The sequence below is a fragment of the Schistocerca cancellata genome, chromosome 3, assembly GCF_023864275.1.
Source record: "Schistocerca cancellata isolate TAMUIC-IGC-003103 chromosome 3, iqSchCanc2.1, whole genome shotgun sequence".
Taxonomy (NCBI): domain Eukaryota; kingdom Metazoa; phylum Arthropoda; class Insecta; order Orthoptera; family Acrididae; genus Schistocerca; species Schistocerca cancellata.
Genome location: NC_064628.1, coordinates 37,505,872 through 37,527,090, shown reverse-complemented (window position 1 = coordinate 37,527,090; position 21,219 = coordinate 37,505,872). Strand labels below are relative to the sequence as shown.

General features: G+C 38.8%; 1 protein-coding gene across 1 annotated transcript in view; it reads left to right on the top strand.

The window, feature by feature from the left end:
- Positions 1–16,796, top strand: part of LOC126176067 (SH3 and multiple ankyrin repeat domains protein 3) — a 254,511-nt gene extending 237,715 nt beyond the window's left edge. Inside the window, exons 18-20 of the mRNA XM_049923201.1 lie at positions 3,126–3,374; positions 14,468–14,737; positions 14,821–16,796. Coding sequence (XP_049779158.1) covers positions 3,126–3,374; positions 14,468–14,737; positions 14,821–15,915 — 1,614 coding nt within the window. The 3' untranslated portion in view covers positions 15,916–16,796. The remainder of the gene's footprint in view (positions 1–3,125; positions 3,375–14,467; positions 14,738–14,820) is intronic.
- Positions 16,797–21,219: the final 4,423 nt, after the last annotated feature.

The window sequence follows — 21,219 nt, the reverse complement described above, 5'->3', positions numbered from 1 at the left end:
ATGTGCCGATCATTCATATTTTTCCAATTGATCATTTTTGCTTGCAGACTGCCGATATTTATTTCTCTCACTCAAAGCTAGAAATGAGTGGTACAGCCTCAACTGGACTTCCCGTGGTTGAAAACTGTCATGTTAGAAATGTTGTGGTTGGTAATAACCAACATCAGTGGGCTTAAAATGTAAAGTCTCCAAAAACAGTATTAGCCAAAGTGCATTAAAAAATTACACAAAAATGTAATTCTTTGTGAATTTCTGCTAGACATACAGAGTCATCTGAAGTGTTGTAGGATTAGCTCTGAGTAAGCCGTGCATTACAAGATGGTGTAGTTTTTCAGTCCAACATATGCCTATGCAGTTACGTAAATCTTACGAATTGAAAAATTTCATAAGAGACACTAAGTTTCCATATGGCACAAAAAAGAGTTCAAAATATTGTAGCATATTGACATATTTCCATCATGTCTGTGTCAAGAGATGATTTGAAGAATTTTTTTCACGTTTCTACACCCGATGGAGAACATGCAACAATTACAGCACTGTCTTACCCACATTTTAAAACAAATAGTTCGCCCACATTGCCTTCCATGACCCAGAGAGGCTTACAATGAATTACAGACATATAATGTCCAAAGAAATGATGAAGAAATCTTATGACAAGTTTCAAATGAAGCTGTGACAAAAAAAGAAAATTTATTTTTAGGTTTTGAATAGTATTTGGTAGATAAAAAGATGTGGGATCACACCAAAGTTATTTGCCAAAAAGTCATTGGAATTGATGATTATAAATTTTTCTCTGAAGAAGATCATGATTTGGGTTCTTACATAGTTATACAGAAATATGTGATTTTCAACAGGTACAACAAACTGCCACACTTATGGCATGTACAGAATATTTGTTTTTATATACTTTTTCAATGTGCTGCAGTGGTAACTTTCCAATATCAAATAAATTTTCTGATAAGATGTTTGAAAAAAAAGGAAGGTTTTTCTACAAAACTAATCTAAAATCAGCAACAACCACAGTTCGTTTATAAATGAAAAAAAAAAAGAAATGAGTAATCAATGCCTTTAGATGTGAAATTTTTCCATTACTCATAACTTTTTTTCGCAGATGATGAATAAATGTTTTTATTTGTGTAAATGGATAACATTCTGAGTAAATATTTTTATTTGTTATCCACATATTTAACAATTTCTATTCGTTATTCATCATCTGAATAAATTCTGCCCAACTTTGGTTGCAGTGCCTCTGTCATCAAATACAATGGAAGACATGACATGAAACCTGCATAGTACTTGACAAGTCCCAGCTCTGAATCCAGTTTCACCAGGAAATGATATTATTTTATTTTTATGTCTAAACTGACCACAAATCTACTTTCGAAGCCATTTAACCTCGCAACATATTTTTGTGTATGTTGCCACTTTCAACTTAGTTTTTACCTTAACTGCAGTATAGTTACAAACAAGCTAGAATCTGACACATGTCCTATTAAAAATTAATGTTCTCTGTCAGCTGTATTACTTTCAATTTTATTCTTTGGTACCTGAGCCCTGTATCCAGTATTCGGCAAAGTCATGCACCAGTAGTCTTTTGTATACATGGGCCCACAGCCGCTATACATTTATTAAAAGAAGTCATTCATTTTCCTGCATAAACTGATTTCATATTTGAAATAAAACATTTTATTTCATTATTAAAAATTAGTTAATTTTGCCCACTTTGATGTTATCAAAATTGCCAAAAATTGTGTTATGCTTACAACAGTTTATGATCCACACATCGGAAAAAGTCTTTATGACATCCCTAATTAGAGTTTGGCACAATCACATATCTGAAGTTCATGGGTAAATTAAGAAAGAGCAACCAATATGCAGGTTGAAACTTCCCGGTAGATTAAAACTGTGTACCAGAACGAGACTTGAACTCGAGACCTTTCCCTTGTATGAGCAACTGCTCTATCGACTGAGCTACCCAAGCATAATTCATGACCCGTCCTCACCAGTACCTTGCCTCCTACCTTAAACTTCACAGAAGGTCTCTTACAAAACTTGCAAGACTGGCGCTCCTGGAACAAAGGATATTGCAGAGACATGGATTAGCCACAGCCTGGGGGGGGTTGTTTCCAAAATGAAATTTTCACTCTGCAGTGTTGTGTGCACTGATATGAAACTCCCTGGGAGATTAAAACAGTGTGCTGGACTGAGCCTCGAACTTGGGACCTTTGCCTTTCAAGGGCAAGTATTGTATTGACAGCTACCAAAGCACGACCCACGTCACAGCTTTACTTCCACCAGTAGCTCATCTTCTTCCTTCCAACTTCACAGAACTGGGAAACTTGCAAGACTAACACTCCTGGAAGAAAGGATATTGCAGAGACATGGCATAGCTGCAGCTTGGGAGTAGAGAACTTGCCTGCAAAATGTAAAGGTCTCCTGTTTATCAGTGCACACTCCACTGCAGAGTGAAAATTTTGTTGTGCATATGCAGGTTTCATCACAGTGCCAAAATTCATAGCACCTTATAGTAACCCTGCTTTACTCTTGAACTGGAAACATATTTGGTGTGATCAGTAACTTAAAATCATATAGGATGCATATCAGTGAACTTAGGAAATGAACATATGGTGAGCCCTACAAAGTATAGAACCTGCAGTAGAGACGTCTTCAAAAATCTTGGTATTTTGACAACTGCCTTATAATTTTAGGATTAAAAAACAGTCTCTATAAAGAGATCAAGGGTTTAATGTCAAAACGGCGGGGCATCAGATACACGGACACACATACTCACCAATGTATTAATTAAGTTGTGAAAATGTAGTGAGCTTAAGAGTAAATTAGAGAAATTGTTGTATACCAACTTTTCATATTTCATTGAACAGATTGCAATACATTACATGACTCATATTTCATGGAGAAGAGATTTTGGTTAAAAAAAAAAAAGGAGATGTATACGTTTTAAAATGCAATAGAGTAGTTTAAATTGTCATCCCGTCATTGGGATCATTGCGTGTACGCGCACACACACACACACACACACACACACACACACACACACAGAGAGAGAGAGAGAGAGAGAGAGAGAGAGAGAGGTTACTGTATAGCTTGACCTTGTTTTATTACAGACAAGTTCCAGAGTTCGTTTCTTCAATGGTGGCTCAGACTTGCACAGAGACTTCCACAGTACTCCTGACCTTGCAAGAAATAGTGCACTAATAAATGGTTCAGTGCCTGTGGATAACAGAGTTCCTAAGGGACACCGAAGCCAGGAAGATGTTGCAGCTCTGATGATGTTGGGAGGAGGTCTGGTTACAGGCAGGCCTCCACTGCCACCACCAACACACCCCCCGCCACCTCCACCAATAGGTCAATTGGTAAGTGTTCAGCTTGTTGAGGGTACCGCTGCTCCACGTGTTGTGTAGTCATACTAGAGGATTTTGAATAATTGTTCTTCTCGTATAAGGAAGTGAGAGTAACATCAGACATGACAGTTTTCACTAATTCAAATATTGCTCGTTCTTTAGGATGGATTAAACAGTGAAAAATCCAGGATGGAATGTAACAATATTATGAAAAGCGAAGTTACTACTCGCCATATAGCGGAGATTATGAATCACATATAGGCACAACAACTGTCCCTTATTTGTGACAGTTTTTTTTGTTATGTCTATCTGCGACTCAGCATCTCCTCTAGATGGTGAGTAGCAACTTTCCTTTTCATAATATTGTTGTAGGATGGAATATATATTTGTATTTTAACTTTTTATTGCTTCAGAAGCTGTACACTTCACACTGAGCAATGTTGTCTAGGTACAGTCCTAGTGTAGAAGGTGTATTGTTTCCTCCCTTCATTGTGTTAACCAACTTTACAGAGGATATGTAAGTATTCAGAATTTTACATGAGCTCTGAGCTATGGCTAATGCTCTTCATATAAACTGGATTTGTACAGCTGAAAGTCAGTTCAGGTGTGCCAAGCCTCTCATTATTTTGTACCATTCAAAATAGAAACTCCCTCAAATAACAAAAAAAGATGGCAAGCAGACAAGGAATAGAACAAGCAAGAGTGCTGTACACATGCACAAAATGTTTTCTGTAATCTCAAAGAAGTTGTATAAATACTGGAGAGTCCTCACCAGGACATATCGAAACAACATTGGCAACACTTAAGTGTGTTGTGTGGAATCCTAAACCTATCATTCTTCAACAAGCAATATTCATTTGGAAATGCAAAGTTAACGTGCTGCCTGGTGTTGAAATTTGAGAACAATATTTTCTAAGATTCTACACATTTTACTTAGCATCTTTAGTATTTATGTTGCCTATTTGTCATCAGAATAAATAAGGCATTGCACTAAACCTTTTCAAAGTAGTAGTTCACATCATAATTAGGTAGTTGGTGTCATGCATCAATACGGTATTGTTTATAACAGCTGTATGACATGACCCTTTTGTATCCTGCAACTAGTGCTGGTGAGTTTGAGTGCTTTGAATGTAGTGTTGCCGCATGTGTGTACTTACATCAACCATCAACTTTATAAGCATGAGCTGACCACCAGAGGCTGCCTGTAGGCAGCGTGCACATGGCACTGTTTCTTCCATGCCGTCTACTGGCGACTCGCACCTGTATCGCCTGTATACGTGCTGAGCAGCACTGACTCACTCTCAATATGTTCTTTTAGTTTGTACCACCCAAATCAGTTGTTCTGTGTATCACTTATGTTACACCTTCTGTATGATTCTTTTGTCTTGTTATGTGTTGTGTCACGTGGGGCTTATTTCTGTTATTGTTCAGAGGTTTGTGAATAAAGCCATGTATGTGTTACATGGATCAGTTTCACGTCTTACTTGGTTACTACACAATTGGTGACAAGTTTGGAACAGTTTCTGTGTGTGTGCTGTCGTCAAGAGCGTTTTCATCATGTTTAGGCATTATGGACACCTTGCTACCAGCCCAGACTGAACAGCTTACTTTGGCATTGACTGCTTTGTCAGCTTCCATTAACATACAGGATACCATTCCACCAGTCTATCAACCCACTTTTCCTCCATATGATGATTCAGCTAGGATTGGGAAGCTTGCAAAAAAAGACTCAGATAGCATTATTTGGCTTTCTGTGTGACAGACTCGAGTTTGTGCAAAGTCTTGGTCCTCTCGTGGATTCCAACTAAGGTATATCAATTACTGTGTCAGCTTGCCCCTGTATAAAAACCTGCAGCTCTTACTTTTGATTGCATGTGCAGTTTATTATCCAACTGCCATTGCAACCAAAAGCATGTCATAGCAGAGTGAGTTAATTATACTGAAGCTGCAAGAAACCAAACCAGTCGTGCAGGGCCTGGGCAGGCAAACTTCACAGCCTTAGCCATAAGTGTCAGCTCGTTACTGATACCCATAATGACTCTTTTGCAGATTCTATAGTGCACAGCTCAATTATCTGTTTACCTCCAGACAAGGAAACTCTATGAACTTACACTTTCGTTGCTTCTCTATGCAAAGAGTGCCTATTACTTTATCCTTCATAAGGGAGTCTGGGCGGTGGAGTATGTATGTATGTATGCTTGTATGTCCTGCTGGACTGATATCTTAAAAATGAAATTTAAAACTTCAGCTTCATGAAATTTAAAACTTCAGCTTTCCATTTGCTGTCATCTATTGCCACACCAGACTGGTTGACAAATGACTGGATATAAGTATTTTTCCTTACCTATTGGTTTCACATAGTACCGGAATTTTCCTGAGTTCTCAGCAAGATATTTTGCTAAGGTATGATGGTGAAAGTTGTATGCATCACACATCGATCTTATTATAGACCCACAAATTTCTACTAACTTTTGTCTGTTGACACTTCCACATTCTTTTTGAACCGGGAGTGCAAGTCTTGGCTTCCTCAGCATTTCCCAAATTTTGTTATTAAACAATAGTGGATTTTTCCCTACCTTAATCCATTTACTCTGCACATACTTGTCCAGAATACGTATTACAATCAGTTAAAACTTTGCACATTATTTCTGTGTCCATCATACCAACTAAATGATGTCAATTCATGCTAATAAATGCTTATCTGCTCTTTCCAGCAAAACTACTCTCCTATCCTTCTTGATGGATTAATTAACTTTAATAACCATCGTCACTATGATGGGATTGTGATCACTAATCCCTATTTCTAGGCAGACAATTTTGATAAGACCAAGTCAGTTTGTGGCTACAAGATCTCAAGTATTTACATAGCATGTTGGTTGTCAAACTAGCTGCACAGGACAGTTTTCGGAAACATGTTTAGAACTACTTCACGAGACTTTCTGTCCATACCACTTACAATGAATCCATAGATGTTTCACTCTATACTTGCTAGATTAAAGTTGCCCCCAATTGATACTGTGTGATCAGGATATTTCCTCACTACTGGGGGAATAATTCAACAACTATTACAGTGGAATTGGGCGGCCAGTAAATACTTGTCTCCAGACAATTTCATTCGTGTCAAGACAACTTCACAGTTAGACTCAGTGTCAATCTTGATACATACAACACTCATCTTTCTATGGTATCTAAGCTGTCTTTTTGATACACCTCCCTTGCCTCATTAAATATTCCAGAGCTTTGTGTTAAATTTTCATCCAATTCTCAGTCCTGAGCATAATTTGTGTGCGATAACTTCCCTGGAGGGTGGTAAATTAAGACTCTTTTTTGAATGTTTTGGATATTTACTTAAAATTTTGATCTTCGAAGTGTCTTCACAGTGTTCAAGATTTGATTTTGCTCTCTACGTAATGACTGGCGAGCATTCATCAGAGGACCTCAAACTACGAAGTGCATTCAAGTTCTAAGGCCTCAGATTTTTTTTCTAATTAACTACTCACCCAAAATCGATGAAACTGGCGTTACTTCTCGACGTAATCGCCCTGCAGATGTACACATTTTTCACAACACTGATGCCATGATTCCATGGCAGCGATGAAGGCTTCTTTTAGGAGTCTGTTTTGACCACTGGAAAATCGCTGAGGCAATAGCAGCACGGCTGGTGAATGTGCGGCCACGGAGAGTGTCTTTCATTGTTGGATAAAGCCAAAAGTCACTAGGAGCCAGGTCAGGCGAGTAGGGAACATGAGGAATCACTTCAAAGTTGTTATCACGAAGAAACTGTTGCGTAACGTTAGCTCGATGTGCGGGTGCGTTGTCTTGGTGAAACAGCACGCGCGCAGCCCTTCCTGGGCGTTTTTGTTGCAGTGCAGGAAGGAATTTGTTCTTCAAAACATTTTTGTAGGATGCACCTGTTACCGTAGTGCCCTTTGGAACGCAATGGGTAAGGATTACGCCCTTGCTGTCCCAGAACATGGACACCATCATTTTTTCAGCATTGGCAGTTACCCGAAATTTTTTTGGTGGTGGTGAATCTGTGTGCTTCCATTGAGCTGACTGGTGCTTTGTTTCTGGATTGAAAAATGGCATCCACATCTCATCCATTGTCACAACTGACAAAAAGAAAGTCCCATTCATGCTGTCATAGCACGTCAACATTGCTTGGCAACATGCCACACAGGCAGCCATGTGGTCGTCCGTCAGCATTCGTGGCACCTACCTGGATGACACTTTTCGCATTTTCAGGTCGTCATGCAGGATTGTGTGCACAGAACCCACAGAAATGCCAACTCTGGAGGCGATCTGTTCAACAGTCATTCGGCGATCCCCCAAAACAATTCTCTCCACTTTCTCGATCATGTCGTCAGACCGGCTTGTGCGAGCCCGAGGTTGTTTCGGTTTGTTGTGACACGATGTTATGCCTTCATTAAACTGTCGCACCCACAAACGCACTTTGGACACATCCATAACTCCATCACCACATGTCTCCTTCAACTGTCGATGAATTTCAATTGGTTTCACACCACGCAAATTCAGAAAATGAATGATTGCACGCTGTTCAAGTAAGGAAAACGTCGCCATTTTAAGTATTTAAAACAGTTCTCATTCTCGCCGCTGGCGGTAAAATTCCATCTGCCGTATGGTGCTGCCATCTCTGGGACGTATTGACAATGAATGCGGCCTAATTTTAAAACAATGCGCATGTTTCTATCTCTTTCCAGTCCGGAGAAAAAAAATCGGAGGCCTTAGAACTTGAATGCACCTCGTATTGCATAACCTAAAGAACGCTGATGTGCACTCCACAAGTACTCTGCTCCTGAGTAGCTGCTTTCAATGAGGTCTGTTCAGAAAACTCCAGAACTTAGTCCACAAAGTTTTTCTACACTTACCTTTCACTTATTGTTAATGGTCGGCTGTGAAATACTTTCCTCCACAGTTGATACACCACTCCCAATGCTGTTTCCACTTCCAGTAGCAGTTGTGGTACGCCTATTGCTAGAGTGCAGAAAGTGCCGTCTGTAAATTTTCTTATCTCATATCATTGCAAATCTTCATCCTTTCAACATCTCAACATTATAATTGTAGACCCACATCTCAACACCAGTTATGACTCTCTTAAGGAACATCTCTATGTAACGACTCTGCCATCTCGAAATTCACAAACTGTGCCACACAATGTTCTACTTAATACTGTACTGAACGATATCTAACAGACATACAAAAATGAAACTTCCAGCAGTTGCACATTAAACACAGGTGTGTGCAGGATGCCAAGTGCATTTTGCTCCAGTGCACCATTAGCACAAAATTATAAATATTCTGGAATTTTTTGAACAGACCTCGTATGGTTAGTGCACCCCTGACCTTTTGAGGGGAGTCCTCCAATGCAAACTCTGAGCTCTGCTTACACCCATTGAACAAGACTAGCAGCCTTCACCACTTTCATCAGCCACCTATATGAAATGAGAATGGCCTCAGAACCTTAGCATGTATCATTTGTGCTGACATGAGCCACAACTTGAATATGATTGCACCTAGCTCCTTCAATAACAACTGGCAGGGCCTCCTTCACATCTCGGATGAGCTTCCCGTCCAGAAAACAGCACAGAAAGACTGACTGCCATCTTAGAAAAAATACATACCTTCAACAGATGCACTGACAGAACAAAACTGCAACACCAAAAAGTAATTAATGTAGAGTAATGAAATTTTGGGAATATGTTTGTCTGGGTAACATATTTAAGTGATTAATATTGCAAGCTCACAGGTTAATGTAAGTATGCTATAAGCCATTGCAAATGTGAAATGCTGGTACAGTAATAACCCGTGTCAATGCCAGAATGTTGAATGGAGGCATGCAAACATGCATGCGTTATGTTCTACAGGTGCTGGTTGTCAGTTTGTGAGATGAATTTCCGTGCCTGCTGTACTTGCTCGGGAAATACGAGGATGGTTAATGCTGTTTGTGGATGACACTGCAGTTGTCTTTCATAACACTGGAGTTGTCATCCAATGATACCCCACATGTGCCAGATTGGAGACAGATCTGATGATCGAGCAGGCTAAGGCAGCATACTGACACACCGAGAGCATGTTTGGTTACAACAGCATTATGTGGATGAACATTATCCTGTTGGAAAACACCCCCTAGAATTCTGTTCATCAATGACAGTGCAACACATAAAAACACCAGACTGACATACAAATCTGCAGTTAGGGTGCAAGGGGATAGTGATAAGAGTGCTCCTGCTGTCATACGAAATCTCACCCCAGACTGTAACTCTAGGTGTAGGTCCAGCACACAGACAGGTTGGTTGCAAGCCCTTAACTAGATTCCCTCTAACCAGCACCGGCTTTCATCAGAAAACAAAACAGACCTCCACCTTGCCCTCCAGTGAATTCTCGCTTGACACTACTGAATGCAAATGGCATAGGTGTGGGGGCCAGTGGAATGCACACCACAGTTCGTCTTACTCGGAGCTGTCTCTGAAGTAGCCAATTTGTAACAATTTGTTGTCACTGTGGTGCCAACTGCCACACAGATTGTTGCTGAGCACAACAGTCTTCCCTCTCAGTAGTGCCATGTGGCCATCTGGAGCCCAGTCTTCTTGCAATTGTACATTCTCGTGGCTACCACTTCCAGCAGTCATGTACAGTGGCTACAAGTCTTTCTGCAGTATCACAGAAGGAACACCCAGCCTCTCATAGTCCAATTATATGTTCTCATTTAAACTCACTGAGGGGCTGATAATGGTGTCTTTGTCACCTTAAAGGCATTCTTGACTAACATCATCTCGTCATTTTCAGTCTCAAAGGTAACTAAACACTCGTGACCATTCAGCGTATATTAAAGCAAACATGATTTGCATTCTCAGAGTGGCACTACTGCTGCCACTCTTACATGACTGGTGCAAAATTTAAATAGACGTCATCTTTCAGATGTAGAAAATGCCCTATAGCTTTTGTTTATGTCAGAAAGCTCCTTCTTGGTGCTGTGATTTTTTTTCTGTCAGTGTATTACAATATCTCCATTTTTCATTTCATTTCTGTGCATAATACTCTAACAGAACAATCTTGAGGAACAAAATATGTATTACTAAATGGCTAACCAAGAGCACAATCCCAGATGCAGGTTGCTTGCCTAACTACTCCCAGGGGCAAAAAACATTTGATTTTCAATACTTCATGCAGTTATTGACAGAATTTAAAATGCTGTTATGATCTACTTATTAAACACTATAATCTCAAGGTTTGACACAGTAAGTCAAGTATTACAGTTGGAAACTGAATGGGTCTCAAGGTGGTATGCAAATTATCCAGTCTTTGAGAATGAGAGCATCTAGTGATTTTCAACAAACTTTACACATTGTTTCAAATGTTTATCAAATTTTTTTTCTCACAGACACTCCCCCACAAAATGAAGTTTATTGCTTACTACATTTTCGTTGTCCGTGCAGTAAAAATACTTCAGGCATGTTGTTTCAATTTATTGCTTCCTTACTAATAATTCTATTCACAACACATGTTGCAGAAAGTATCCACATATACCATTCAATGTACCTGTAAAATTATTAAAATTATATCATCATAGGACACATAATTTGGGAGATATGGTGTTTCTTACATGGGTCTTTGATTCTTTAAAAAATTGGGGTTAGGGTTTACTGTTTCTCCCTGGTTGTCTAATAGCCAGTGTTTAGACCGGTATTACACTGTCGTATTTCTTTGACAAAGATTTGATCAAACATATGATCAAATATTTGTCAAATTTGTGACGTGGTGCTAAAAAGGGGTAACATTGTCATATTTTTCGTCAAAGTTCAAGATGGCTGATAACAACAACTTGTTATTATGTGCAGCTGTTGCCTGTACCACAATTGGACTGTGTGCACATTTAGAAGAGAAGGAGGGAAAAAATGAAACTTGGGTTTTACGACGAGACGATAAAAAGATTCAACAAAATTTGTTACGTGAGCTTCTAGTGTAGGATGTCAAGTTGTACATAAATTACTTAAGAATGGATGAGCATACATTTCAATATTTGCTCAATGAAGTGTCTTGTCATATCACAAAGCACTTAAGAACTGCTGTATCTGCAGAATACGGGCTCACAGCAACACTCTGATTTCTTGCTACAGGAGAGAGTTACTCTACAGCACTCGAATACCACAGTGCACATTAACTAAATTAATGCCTGAAACATGTGAAGCAATTTATAAAGCATTGAAGGAGCAATATATGAAAGTAAATAAATGTTCAATACACTTTATGTGCGTTAAGAACTATTTTTATTGTAGATCAAAGTAATAATTATGTCTAGTGTCCCACAACTACAAAATTAATAGAAATGTATGAAGCTGATGAGGTGCTTTACAATGTGAGGCATCCTGAGTACAAAAATAGATTAAGAAGACTGGAGAGCTCAGAATATATGAGTATGTCGATAGGTACTTTTGCTTTCTCATGAGAGTAGCATGAGCAGGGGCCATTAATTTTCTTTTTTATGTCGTCAGCTGTGCACCTGGGCCATATCTCACAGCTAATGACTGCCGCAATTTTTTTGTATCTCTCCAGTCTTCTTTATCTATTTTTGTACTCGGGGTGCCTCGCAGTGTAAAGTTCCTCATCGGCTTTGTACATTTCTATTAATTTTGTAGTTGATGGTACACATGAATGAAACTTTGCAGCCATGTTTACAAATGCACTACTGGTGACAGAACGCTGCAGCAATGCTAGTGCTCCAAGTGGTAACACTTCACATTGCAGTGAACAGAAGGCAAGTCGCTTTTATGATCAAATCTCCAGTACAGCCCCAGATTTGATCATATTTATTTGATGACAGGTGAGATTTGAAGGAGTTCCATATTACACCATCAAATTTCTTTGACATAAATATTTGAAATATCAATTTTGATGAAGAAATATGATAGTGTAATACTGGCCTTAGAAACATGTGCAACATAGGCTTTTCAGCACTGCAAAAATGTTCTAATATTTTGTGTCTAATGCAGAGAATGTTTGTTTGCATTACAGTAAGACATTTATGTTTATTGCCTGTAAACACTTATTGTTTTGAGTGTTTCTTTTAGTGTCAAGCTCAGATGTATGAGGTTGATTACCTGCTAGCCATTGATGTTAACCTGAAAAATGACTTACATTCTTGTTATTATTCAAACCAATGCTTTCATAGATAGTTTTATTAAATTCACATCTTTCATTAATTATTTCATTGACATGATCACACACAAACTTATTCCCCCCATAGTTTAAGTCCATCCTATGCTTAGTGAGTAGATTATGATCCAGCTTACTATTATCTTACTAAAGTGCAATTTTCGTATTCAGAACAGTTTCTGTATCTTAATACATGGTTTTTGAATTTCCTTATTGACAAGAACTATGAATTAGAGCTGAGAAAAAATTCAGAACCATACTTTTACTTGTTACAAAAAAACTTGAAATACACACATCAAAAAAAGTTTTGTATTACCTCGGTTCCAAGAGTTCTGGAACCTGTACAGAAAATTGGAATAGAGATAAACATAAATATCATTTCTGCCCTTTTCATGAAAATCACACATTGCATGTTGTACCACCATACAGCGAGACCTTAAGATTGTTGTACAAACTGGTACCTCTAATATCCAGTAGCACATCCTCTTGCATTGATACATGCCTGTATTCATCATGGCATACTATCCACAAGTTCATTAAAGCACCGTTGGTCCAGATTGTCCCACTCCTCAACAGCGATTCGGCGTAGATCCCTCAGAGTGGTGGGAGGGTCACATTGTCCATTAACAGCCCTTTTCAATCCATCCCAAGCATGTTTTGACAGGGTTCATGTCTGGAGAACATGCTGGCCACTCGAGTTGTGTGATGTCGTTATCCTGAAGGAAGTCATTCACAAGATGTGCAGGATGGGGGCGCGAACTGTCGTCCATGAAGATGAATGCCTCCCCAATACACTGCCGATCTATTTGCACTATCTGTTGGAGGAAGGCATTCATGTATCGTACAGACTTTACGGCGCCTTCCATGACCACCAGCGGCATATGTCGGCCCCACATAATGCCACCCCAGAACAGCAGGGAACCTTGACCTTGCTGCACTCGCTGAACAGTGTGTCTAAGGCGTTCAGACTGATTGGGTTGCCTCCAAACACGTCTCCGACAATTGTCTGGTTGAAGGCATGTGCAACACTCATCAGTGAAGAGAAAGTGATGCCAATGGTGAGCGGTCCATTCGGCTTGTTGTAGGTCCCATCTGTACTGTGTTGCATGGTGTCTGTCTGTGGTTGCAAAGATGGACTTTTGCAGCCTATTGCGCACAGTTTGAGTCATAACACAATGTCCTGTGGCTGCACGAAAAGCATTATTCACCATGTTGGCATTGCTGTCAGGGTTCCTTCAAGCCATAATCTGTAGGTAGCTGTCATCCACTGCAGTAGTAGCCCTTGAGCGGCCTGAGCGAGGCATGTTATCGACAGTTCCTGCCTCTCTGTCTCCCCTCCATGTCCGAACAACATCACTTCGGTTCATTCCAAGATGCCTGGACACTTCCCTTGTTGAGAGCCCTTCCTGGCACAAAGTAACAATGTGGACATGATCGAACTGCGGTATTGACTGTCTAGGCATGGTTGAACTACAGGCAACATGAGCTGTGTACCTCCTTCCTGGTGGAATGACGAACTGATCGGCTGTCAGTCCCCTCTGCCTAATAGGTGCTGCTCATGCATGGTTGTTTACATCTTTGGGCAGTTTTAGTGACATCTCTGAACAGCCAAAGGGACTGTGTTTGTGATACAATATCCACAGTCAATGTCTGTCTTCAGGAGTTCTGGGAAATGGGGTGATGCAAAATATTTTTTCATGTGTGTGTATTTATAGTGAATGTGTAATGGAACACTGCGATTTTAAATGTTTCGATTCTTTTTTAATCAAAGCTGTACTGTGTCAGTATTGCCTTCATGAAATGTCACAGTAAAGCAAAGCTTAGAATTCATATTGTGTGTGTGTAAATTTGAAATTATTGAGTCCATGTGTTAAACATTTCTATTTGATGAAAGGGAAAGCAATACTAACAATTAAACTCAATATTTTCAGGTGAAAGTAGATATTTCAAGAGGTACTCAGAAGCCAGCATCATCAGTTCTGACAGTTGGTAGTGAATATGCTAATATGTCAGCCAGTAACATCAAGCCTGATACAGCAACACCTCGTAGTAGCAGCGGCACAAGTAGTGACAGTGGTTCAGGTAGCATCATGTCCAGCTTCAGACCAGCAAACAGTGCCAAACTCTACGCATCACCTGAAGACGTAAAGACAGTCGGATACCGTTCTCGAAGTCTGCCCGCTCATTCTGCTCGACCTCAGGTAAATTTATATCCTTTATATACATTAATGACTTACAAATGTACGCCTACTACACTCTCAATGTGGTTAAATTACTGTTTCAGGTTAGGAAATCTCACAGTCTCAGATCTGCCGCTTCATCTTTTAAACCACCATCACAGATGACGACAGTTCAGACTGCTGTTAACAATACGAACCCCTATTCGACTACTAACAACAATGCAAATCCTTACGCTCAACCTATACGAGCATCACGGAGTCACAGCACAGCTGGCAGCAAGGAGAGCACTAAGGGGAAGTCCAAAACAAAGACAATACCCACGAGTTCTTCAGCAGCAAATCTTTCGGCAGCAACTGGTAGCGGTGGTGGAAGCAGCAGCAGTAGCAGTGGCCCCCCACCTATTCCAGAGCCCGATTATAGCCTCAGTGAGAGCGAACCAGATGTTGACGATGAGAGTGATAAGGACTTAGAAGAGAAGGCCACGGTAAAAATAGAAACCAGTGGTAATAGCAATGCCAGCAGTGGCAGTAGCTCTTCGAGCACATTACCACACAGTTTCAGTGTAGAAGAGATTCAGAAGGTTCGCACGCAGCTAAAGAGCTCAAAAAGTTACCCTAATGATTTTCTGATGCTAAACCCAAATTCTGGTGGTGGAGGTGGTGAGAGCGGAGGTAGTGGAGGCGGAGGAGAAGAAGGCGGTGGTGACAATGGTGGTGGCAGTAATGGTGGTGGTGAAGATGGTGACAACTCTTCAAGTGGTGTAAGTTCTGATCAGGAGGTTCCTGTCGGACCACCTTGTGGTTTTGACGACGGACGATCTTCTGAAGGCTCCGGAAGTTCTACTGGTGAGGACCGCAGCGTTCAGAGTGAGACTACTGCCAAGCAGCAGAATCCCACAGTTAATAGACAGAGAGTAGTAATCACAGGTGGTGGTATGTTAACGAGAAACGCGGTCTCTCTTGCACAGCTCCCACCTCCTCTTGAAGGTGAAGGAGAAGGCGATGGAGAACTCGTAGTTCCACCACCACCAGAATTTCTCGGTGGAATTGGAAATGGAAACAATGGTGCGACAACTGAAGAAGTACTTGCACCGCCTCCACAATTTAGTGACAATCGATTAGTGACTAGAGTAAGGATAGTAGGGGCTGTACCGAAACCTGGAGCATCTGCTGCCAGTGCGAGGCTACATAGCCAGTGAAGTCATTATTAGTTTATTACAAAAGACACTAACTTCTAAGAGACTGACATTTTTACTCAATATTTTTTCTGAATTTTTTCCAAGTCTATATTTAGGCAGTACACATGTTAAAATAATTAACTTAAAAAACAAAAAAAGAAATATATAAAAGATCTTGAAACAGTTATTTCTGTTTCTCCTCAAACGCATTTATGCTACAGAGATTAAATAATAAATAACAACGAAGAGCTGTTTTAGCCTCACAGGGAATCCTGTTTAATTTCCTGCCTTAGAATGGAATGACTGTAAAAACTGTAAAGACAAAACTTGTAAACTGACAACTAAATTTAGTGTACGTTTAAGGATTTGTAGTTGTGCACAGTCTCCTGTTCATCGTCCAGTACCTAAATTAATAATGTCTGCTGTCTTGCGTTGCTAATTAACTAGAATAAAGTGTTGAAATGTATGAATAATTGTAATTTTTTATGTATAAAATGCTGTTAGTTAGTAATGTGGTAATTTACCTTAAACAGACAGAGAAGAAATGCTCAAAGAGATTTTTCACCTGAAGATTGCTGCAAGACGCAAATCTATTTAATAGAATATTACATTCCATCTTAAGTAGATATGTCTATTTATAAGGGAATACTCTGGAACTGCTTGAAGATATAATGGATTTATCCAGTTTTGCATGTAATACTTCAAAATATGGCCAAAGTACTCTTCACTGTTACTGTTCAGTAAAGCAAACAATATAGCCGACTGTATAGTTGAAAATGTACAGAGATTATAATGCACAGAATTGTGAGTAAATACTGGGAAAAATTAGTTCTGTCCATGCCTGATGAAATTTTATGGAAAACTATTAGCTGTGTATAATAAAGTAAATTGTTTGTACTACAGACAGCACATTGTTGCCTCATCACCGTGTTTGAGCATTTGAAATTTCCTACAGATTTTGACAGATTTCAGAAGAGTTCCACAAAAATACCCAAATGATATTTTCTTGTCAGTTTTTAAGATTGATGTTTATGTGTAGTTTTTGTTATAATTTTCAAAGTAAATAAAACATAACTATGGAAAATTTACTGTGTAGACCTATGATCCAAACCCTCCCTGAATAGCTTCTCAATAATTAGATGAATGGTTTTAATAAGGTGATTTCTTCCCAGTAGTGCAGTATGTGTAAGCACAATAGAAGACTGAGAAAGATACATAACTGGAAACTGAATACGGGCCTCTGTTTGTAGACATAAAGTGTACCATGAACTGAAACCAAGTACTGTATATGGATGGGAGTAGTGGTAAATGTCACTAAAAAATTAAGTGCATTAGCTATGGGAAAAAAATCTCCATCAATATCCTTAAGAGCAAATATATCTGACTATAAAAACTACAGAGAAGAACATTGGCAGAATTCCTTGCAATGGTTTTTGAAACAATTCAAGAAGTATAAATTAGTTATAATGAGTTTCAGACAGCAAAAATAATCAGCAGAAAGAGACAGTAGTAAGAAATAAAGTAATATGAGTTGAACAGGAAACATTGTGATTAAAAGTAAATAAAAATAATAGAAAATGTTCATTGCTACAAAATCATATGAAAGAGCTTGAAATAGTGAGTGAGTAGTCCATATGTGGCTGGTTAGAGAAATCCTGCTGACAAATACCAAACATTCCCTGTCAGTTTAGGTATGATGTGAAAGTTAAAAGCAAAATTTAGAATATTGCTGACATACACCAATCTGTCATAAGAACGATGATCAAGTCTTCACCAAAATAATGAGCTGCTCTCCATCCAGCAAACAGAAAACATTCTAGCAAAATCTAACATCAAATTTTGAGAAGCACTGTCTCCAGAGAAGGAGACATTAATTTTAACTGAAGACAAAGAGGGTATCTTGAAAACTACACATTGGATCAAAAAGCTATAATTCCAATTTATTTGTCTTGTAAGGGAACATCCGTCGATAGCACATTCGACCCCCCATCCCACCCCATGCCAAGCGTAGGTTGCGGGTGGCAACTTCAATTCTTCAATGGTAAACCCCAGTTTTTATTGCAGGTTATGAGTCTATGGCAAAACTTACATACATTTTGTCTGAGGCATTTTCTTCATTTCGGCAGAGATGGTTCTGTAATTTGAGGAATAGAAATGGGCACACAATCGTGAAGGATAGAAATGGGTACACAATCGTAATTCACGAGCTACTCAATTGCTGACAGTCAGCCCTCTGGTGAATAATTATTGCAGTCAGTAACACTACCATTCAATTTAGCTCCTACTGTGAACTTTGCTACTAGAATATGTAAATGCTCTGAGACTGCTATTGATATTACCTATGTAGACAAATCTAGGGAAAAAAGTCATATCACAAAACCAATAGGAAATGGGCTATCTGATCATGACATGCAGCATCTTGTGTTAAATGTTGAAACTTGTCAGGATAAAAAAATCTATTAAATCTGATTACAGGAGGGTAATAAAATAAGTCAAAGATTGAGAAATTCAGGAAATTGCTCAAAGACATGAATTGGATTGATGTATACAATATTTCTGACTCAAATGTAAAATACAAAGCGTTCATTAATAAAGTTACCTCCACTTCTGAAATGAATACTGTTTTCCCCTAAAGATAACTCAAATCACACAGAAGTCAAAAAATAAACCATGGATTACACATGGAATAAAGATATCATGTGGGACAAAAAGGAGAATGTATCTACTATCAACAAATAGCTCTGATGTTAGAATTGTAATGTATTACAAAGAATACAGCAAAATATTGAAGCAAGTAATCCAGAAATCGAAGCAGCTTTATTATGAGAAAAAGATAATTACATCAAGCAGCAAAATAAAAACTGTATGGGATACAGTGAAGACAGAGACAGTTGGGGCCAAAAACGAAGAGGAACAGATAGCACTAAAAATAAATGAGACTTTGGTAACAAGTACATGTAGTGTTGCAAACCTCTTAAACAATTACTTCAGTTCTGTTACTGACAGCTTGAAGTATCTGAGACCAGTCTTTAAAAATAACTTCAGTAAAATGGAAATGACATGTCTCCCAAAGAAGTATCATCCATCATAAAATCCTTAAAATCTAAGTATTCCAGTGACTATGATAACATATCAACAAAGTTAATCAAAGAGTGCTCATGTGAGTTGAGTTCTATCTTAAGTTATTTGTGTAATCAATCTCTTTCAGTGGAACATTTCCAGACTGGCTAAAATATGCTGAAGTTAAGCCTCTTTACTAGAAGGGGGATAAAGAGATACCATCAAACTATTTACCAATTTTACTTGTGCCGGCTTTCTCAAAAATATTTGAAAAGTTTGTGTTCAAGCCTCTCCTTAAGCATCTGATTGCAAATAATATATTGTGCAAGTCACACTTTGGATTTCTTTGACTGTGTGAACCACAACATTCTCTCAAGTAAATTAGAATATTGTGGTGTCACCAGCAGTGCTGTGAAATGATTTGAGTCTCACCTATCTAACAGGAAACAAAGGGAGTCATTGCAAAATACCTGTGCAGTAAGCAGTCAGTCTTCATTTGACTGGGAATTAATTACATGTGGTGTTCCTCAAGGTTCCATTGCTTTTTCTTGTGTACATTAATGACCTCTCATCTGATACATTGCCAAATGCTAAATTTGTTTTGTTTGCTGATGATACAAACATTGCAATAAGTAGCAAGTCAAGTACAGATTTAGAAATAGCTGCTAATCAAATTTTCACTGACATTAACAAGTGATTTAAAGCTAATTCACTGTCCTTAACTTTGAGAATACCCGCTATATGTAGTTCAGAACCTGTAAGAGATTTCCTTCCAGCATGTGAATAACATATGAAGACACACAGATAGAAGAGGTTGACAGTGTTAAATTTCTGGGATTACAACTGGATAATAAATTTAGATGGGAAGGGCATGCCACAGAATCGCTTAAGCGCCTAAATGAGTCTGTATTTGGCTTGAGAATGATGTCAGATGTAGGAGATATAAATATAAGAAAACTTGCATACATTGCTTACTTTCATTCTATTATGTCATATGTAATCACATTCTGGGGCAAATCATCAAACCGAGCAAAAGTTTTTAGGGTGAAAAAGTGTGTGGTAAGAATCATTTGTGGTGTAAATTCAAGGACATCATGAAGAATTCAAGGAACTTTGTATTCTAACCACTGCTTCTCAGTGTATTTATTCCTTAATGAAATTTGTTGCAAGTAATACATCTCTATTTCCAACCAATAGCTCAATACATAATATCAATACTAAGAATAAGAACAATCTACATAAAGACCTAAAATCATAAACCGTGGCCCAAAAAGTGGTCCAGTATTCAGGAACACATATTTTCAATAAATTGCCAGCAACCATTAAAAATGATTATCTTAACAGAGACTGTTAAGCCAGCTTAAGTAAAAATATCTGTTTATTTTGTGTATGATAAATTTATTAAGAGTGCGTAACAGTGTTTCATTCTGAAAGTATGTTAATTCTGTAAATATTAGCTGTTCCAGTTTACCAAATCGTATTCACCTATTTCGACAATCTCCTGACAATTGATCAGGGTAGTAAGTATTATATTCAAATGTTGTATGTTTTTATGTATGCTTTTCACACCCACGAGAATCGTCTCATTTTTGGGTCAAAGGAACAAAATGTCCGTCCAATCGCATGTGAGACCCCACCTCCATGATGCAAGGATAGGACAGGCCAGTATTTCGAACAGGGGACTACTCAATGCGCCACTGTGACTGTGGCTTGAGGCAAATGCTGCTCTACTTTCCAATTAGACTGTGTGTTCAAACGTAATATCCCCACCTTCAATAAACTTAGTGATCTGCTTTTCAAATGACCATACACAGGACACAACACATCTGGGGGAATGTCAGCACAGGTGTTTCTGATGCAGTTGATCAAGTCTTCACAGCCAGTTGGCACTTGCTAGTACACCTTATCTTTTAAATATCCCAATAGAAAGAAATAGAGTGACATCAAATCCAGTGACCTAGTGGGCCAATTAATAGGGTCACCTCTGCTGATCCACAGACCAGTGTAAACACAGTCCAATACCTCCTGTGTTTCAATTGTGTAAAGCGTTTGGCAACCGTCACTCTGAAACCAGATACATTGTCGAACATCCAGGGCAAAATCCTGTTGTGGTACTAGTAGTTCCTCTTCCAAAAACATTCAGTATTTGTGTCTATTCAACATGCTGTTGATAAATTACAGACCAATGAGTTTGTTCCCGATGATGCCACACCATGTGTTAACCGACCATAGATGTCAATGGCCAGCTTGCCGTAACCTGTGGAG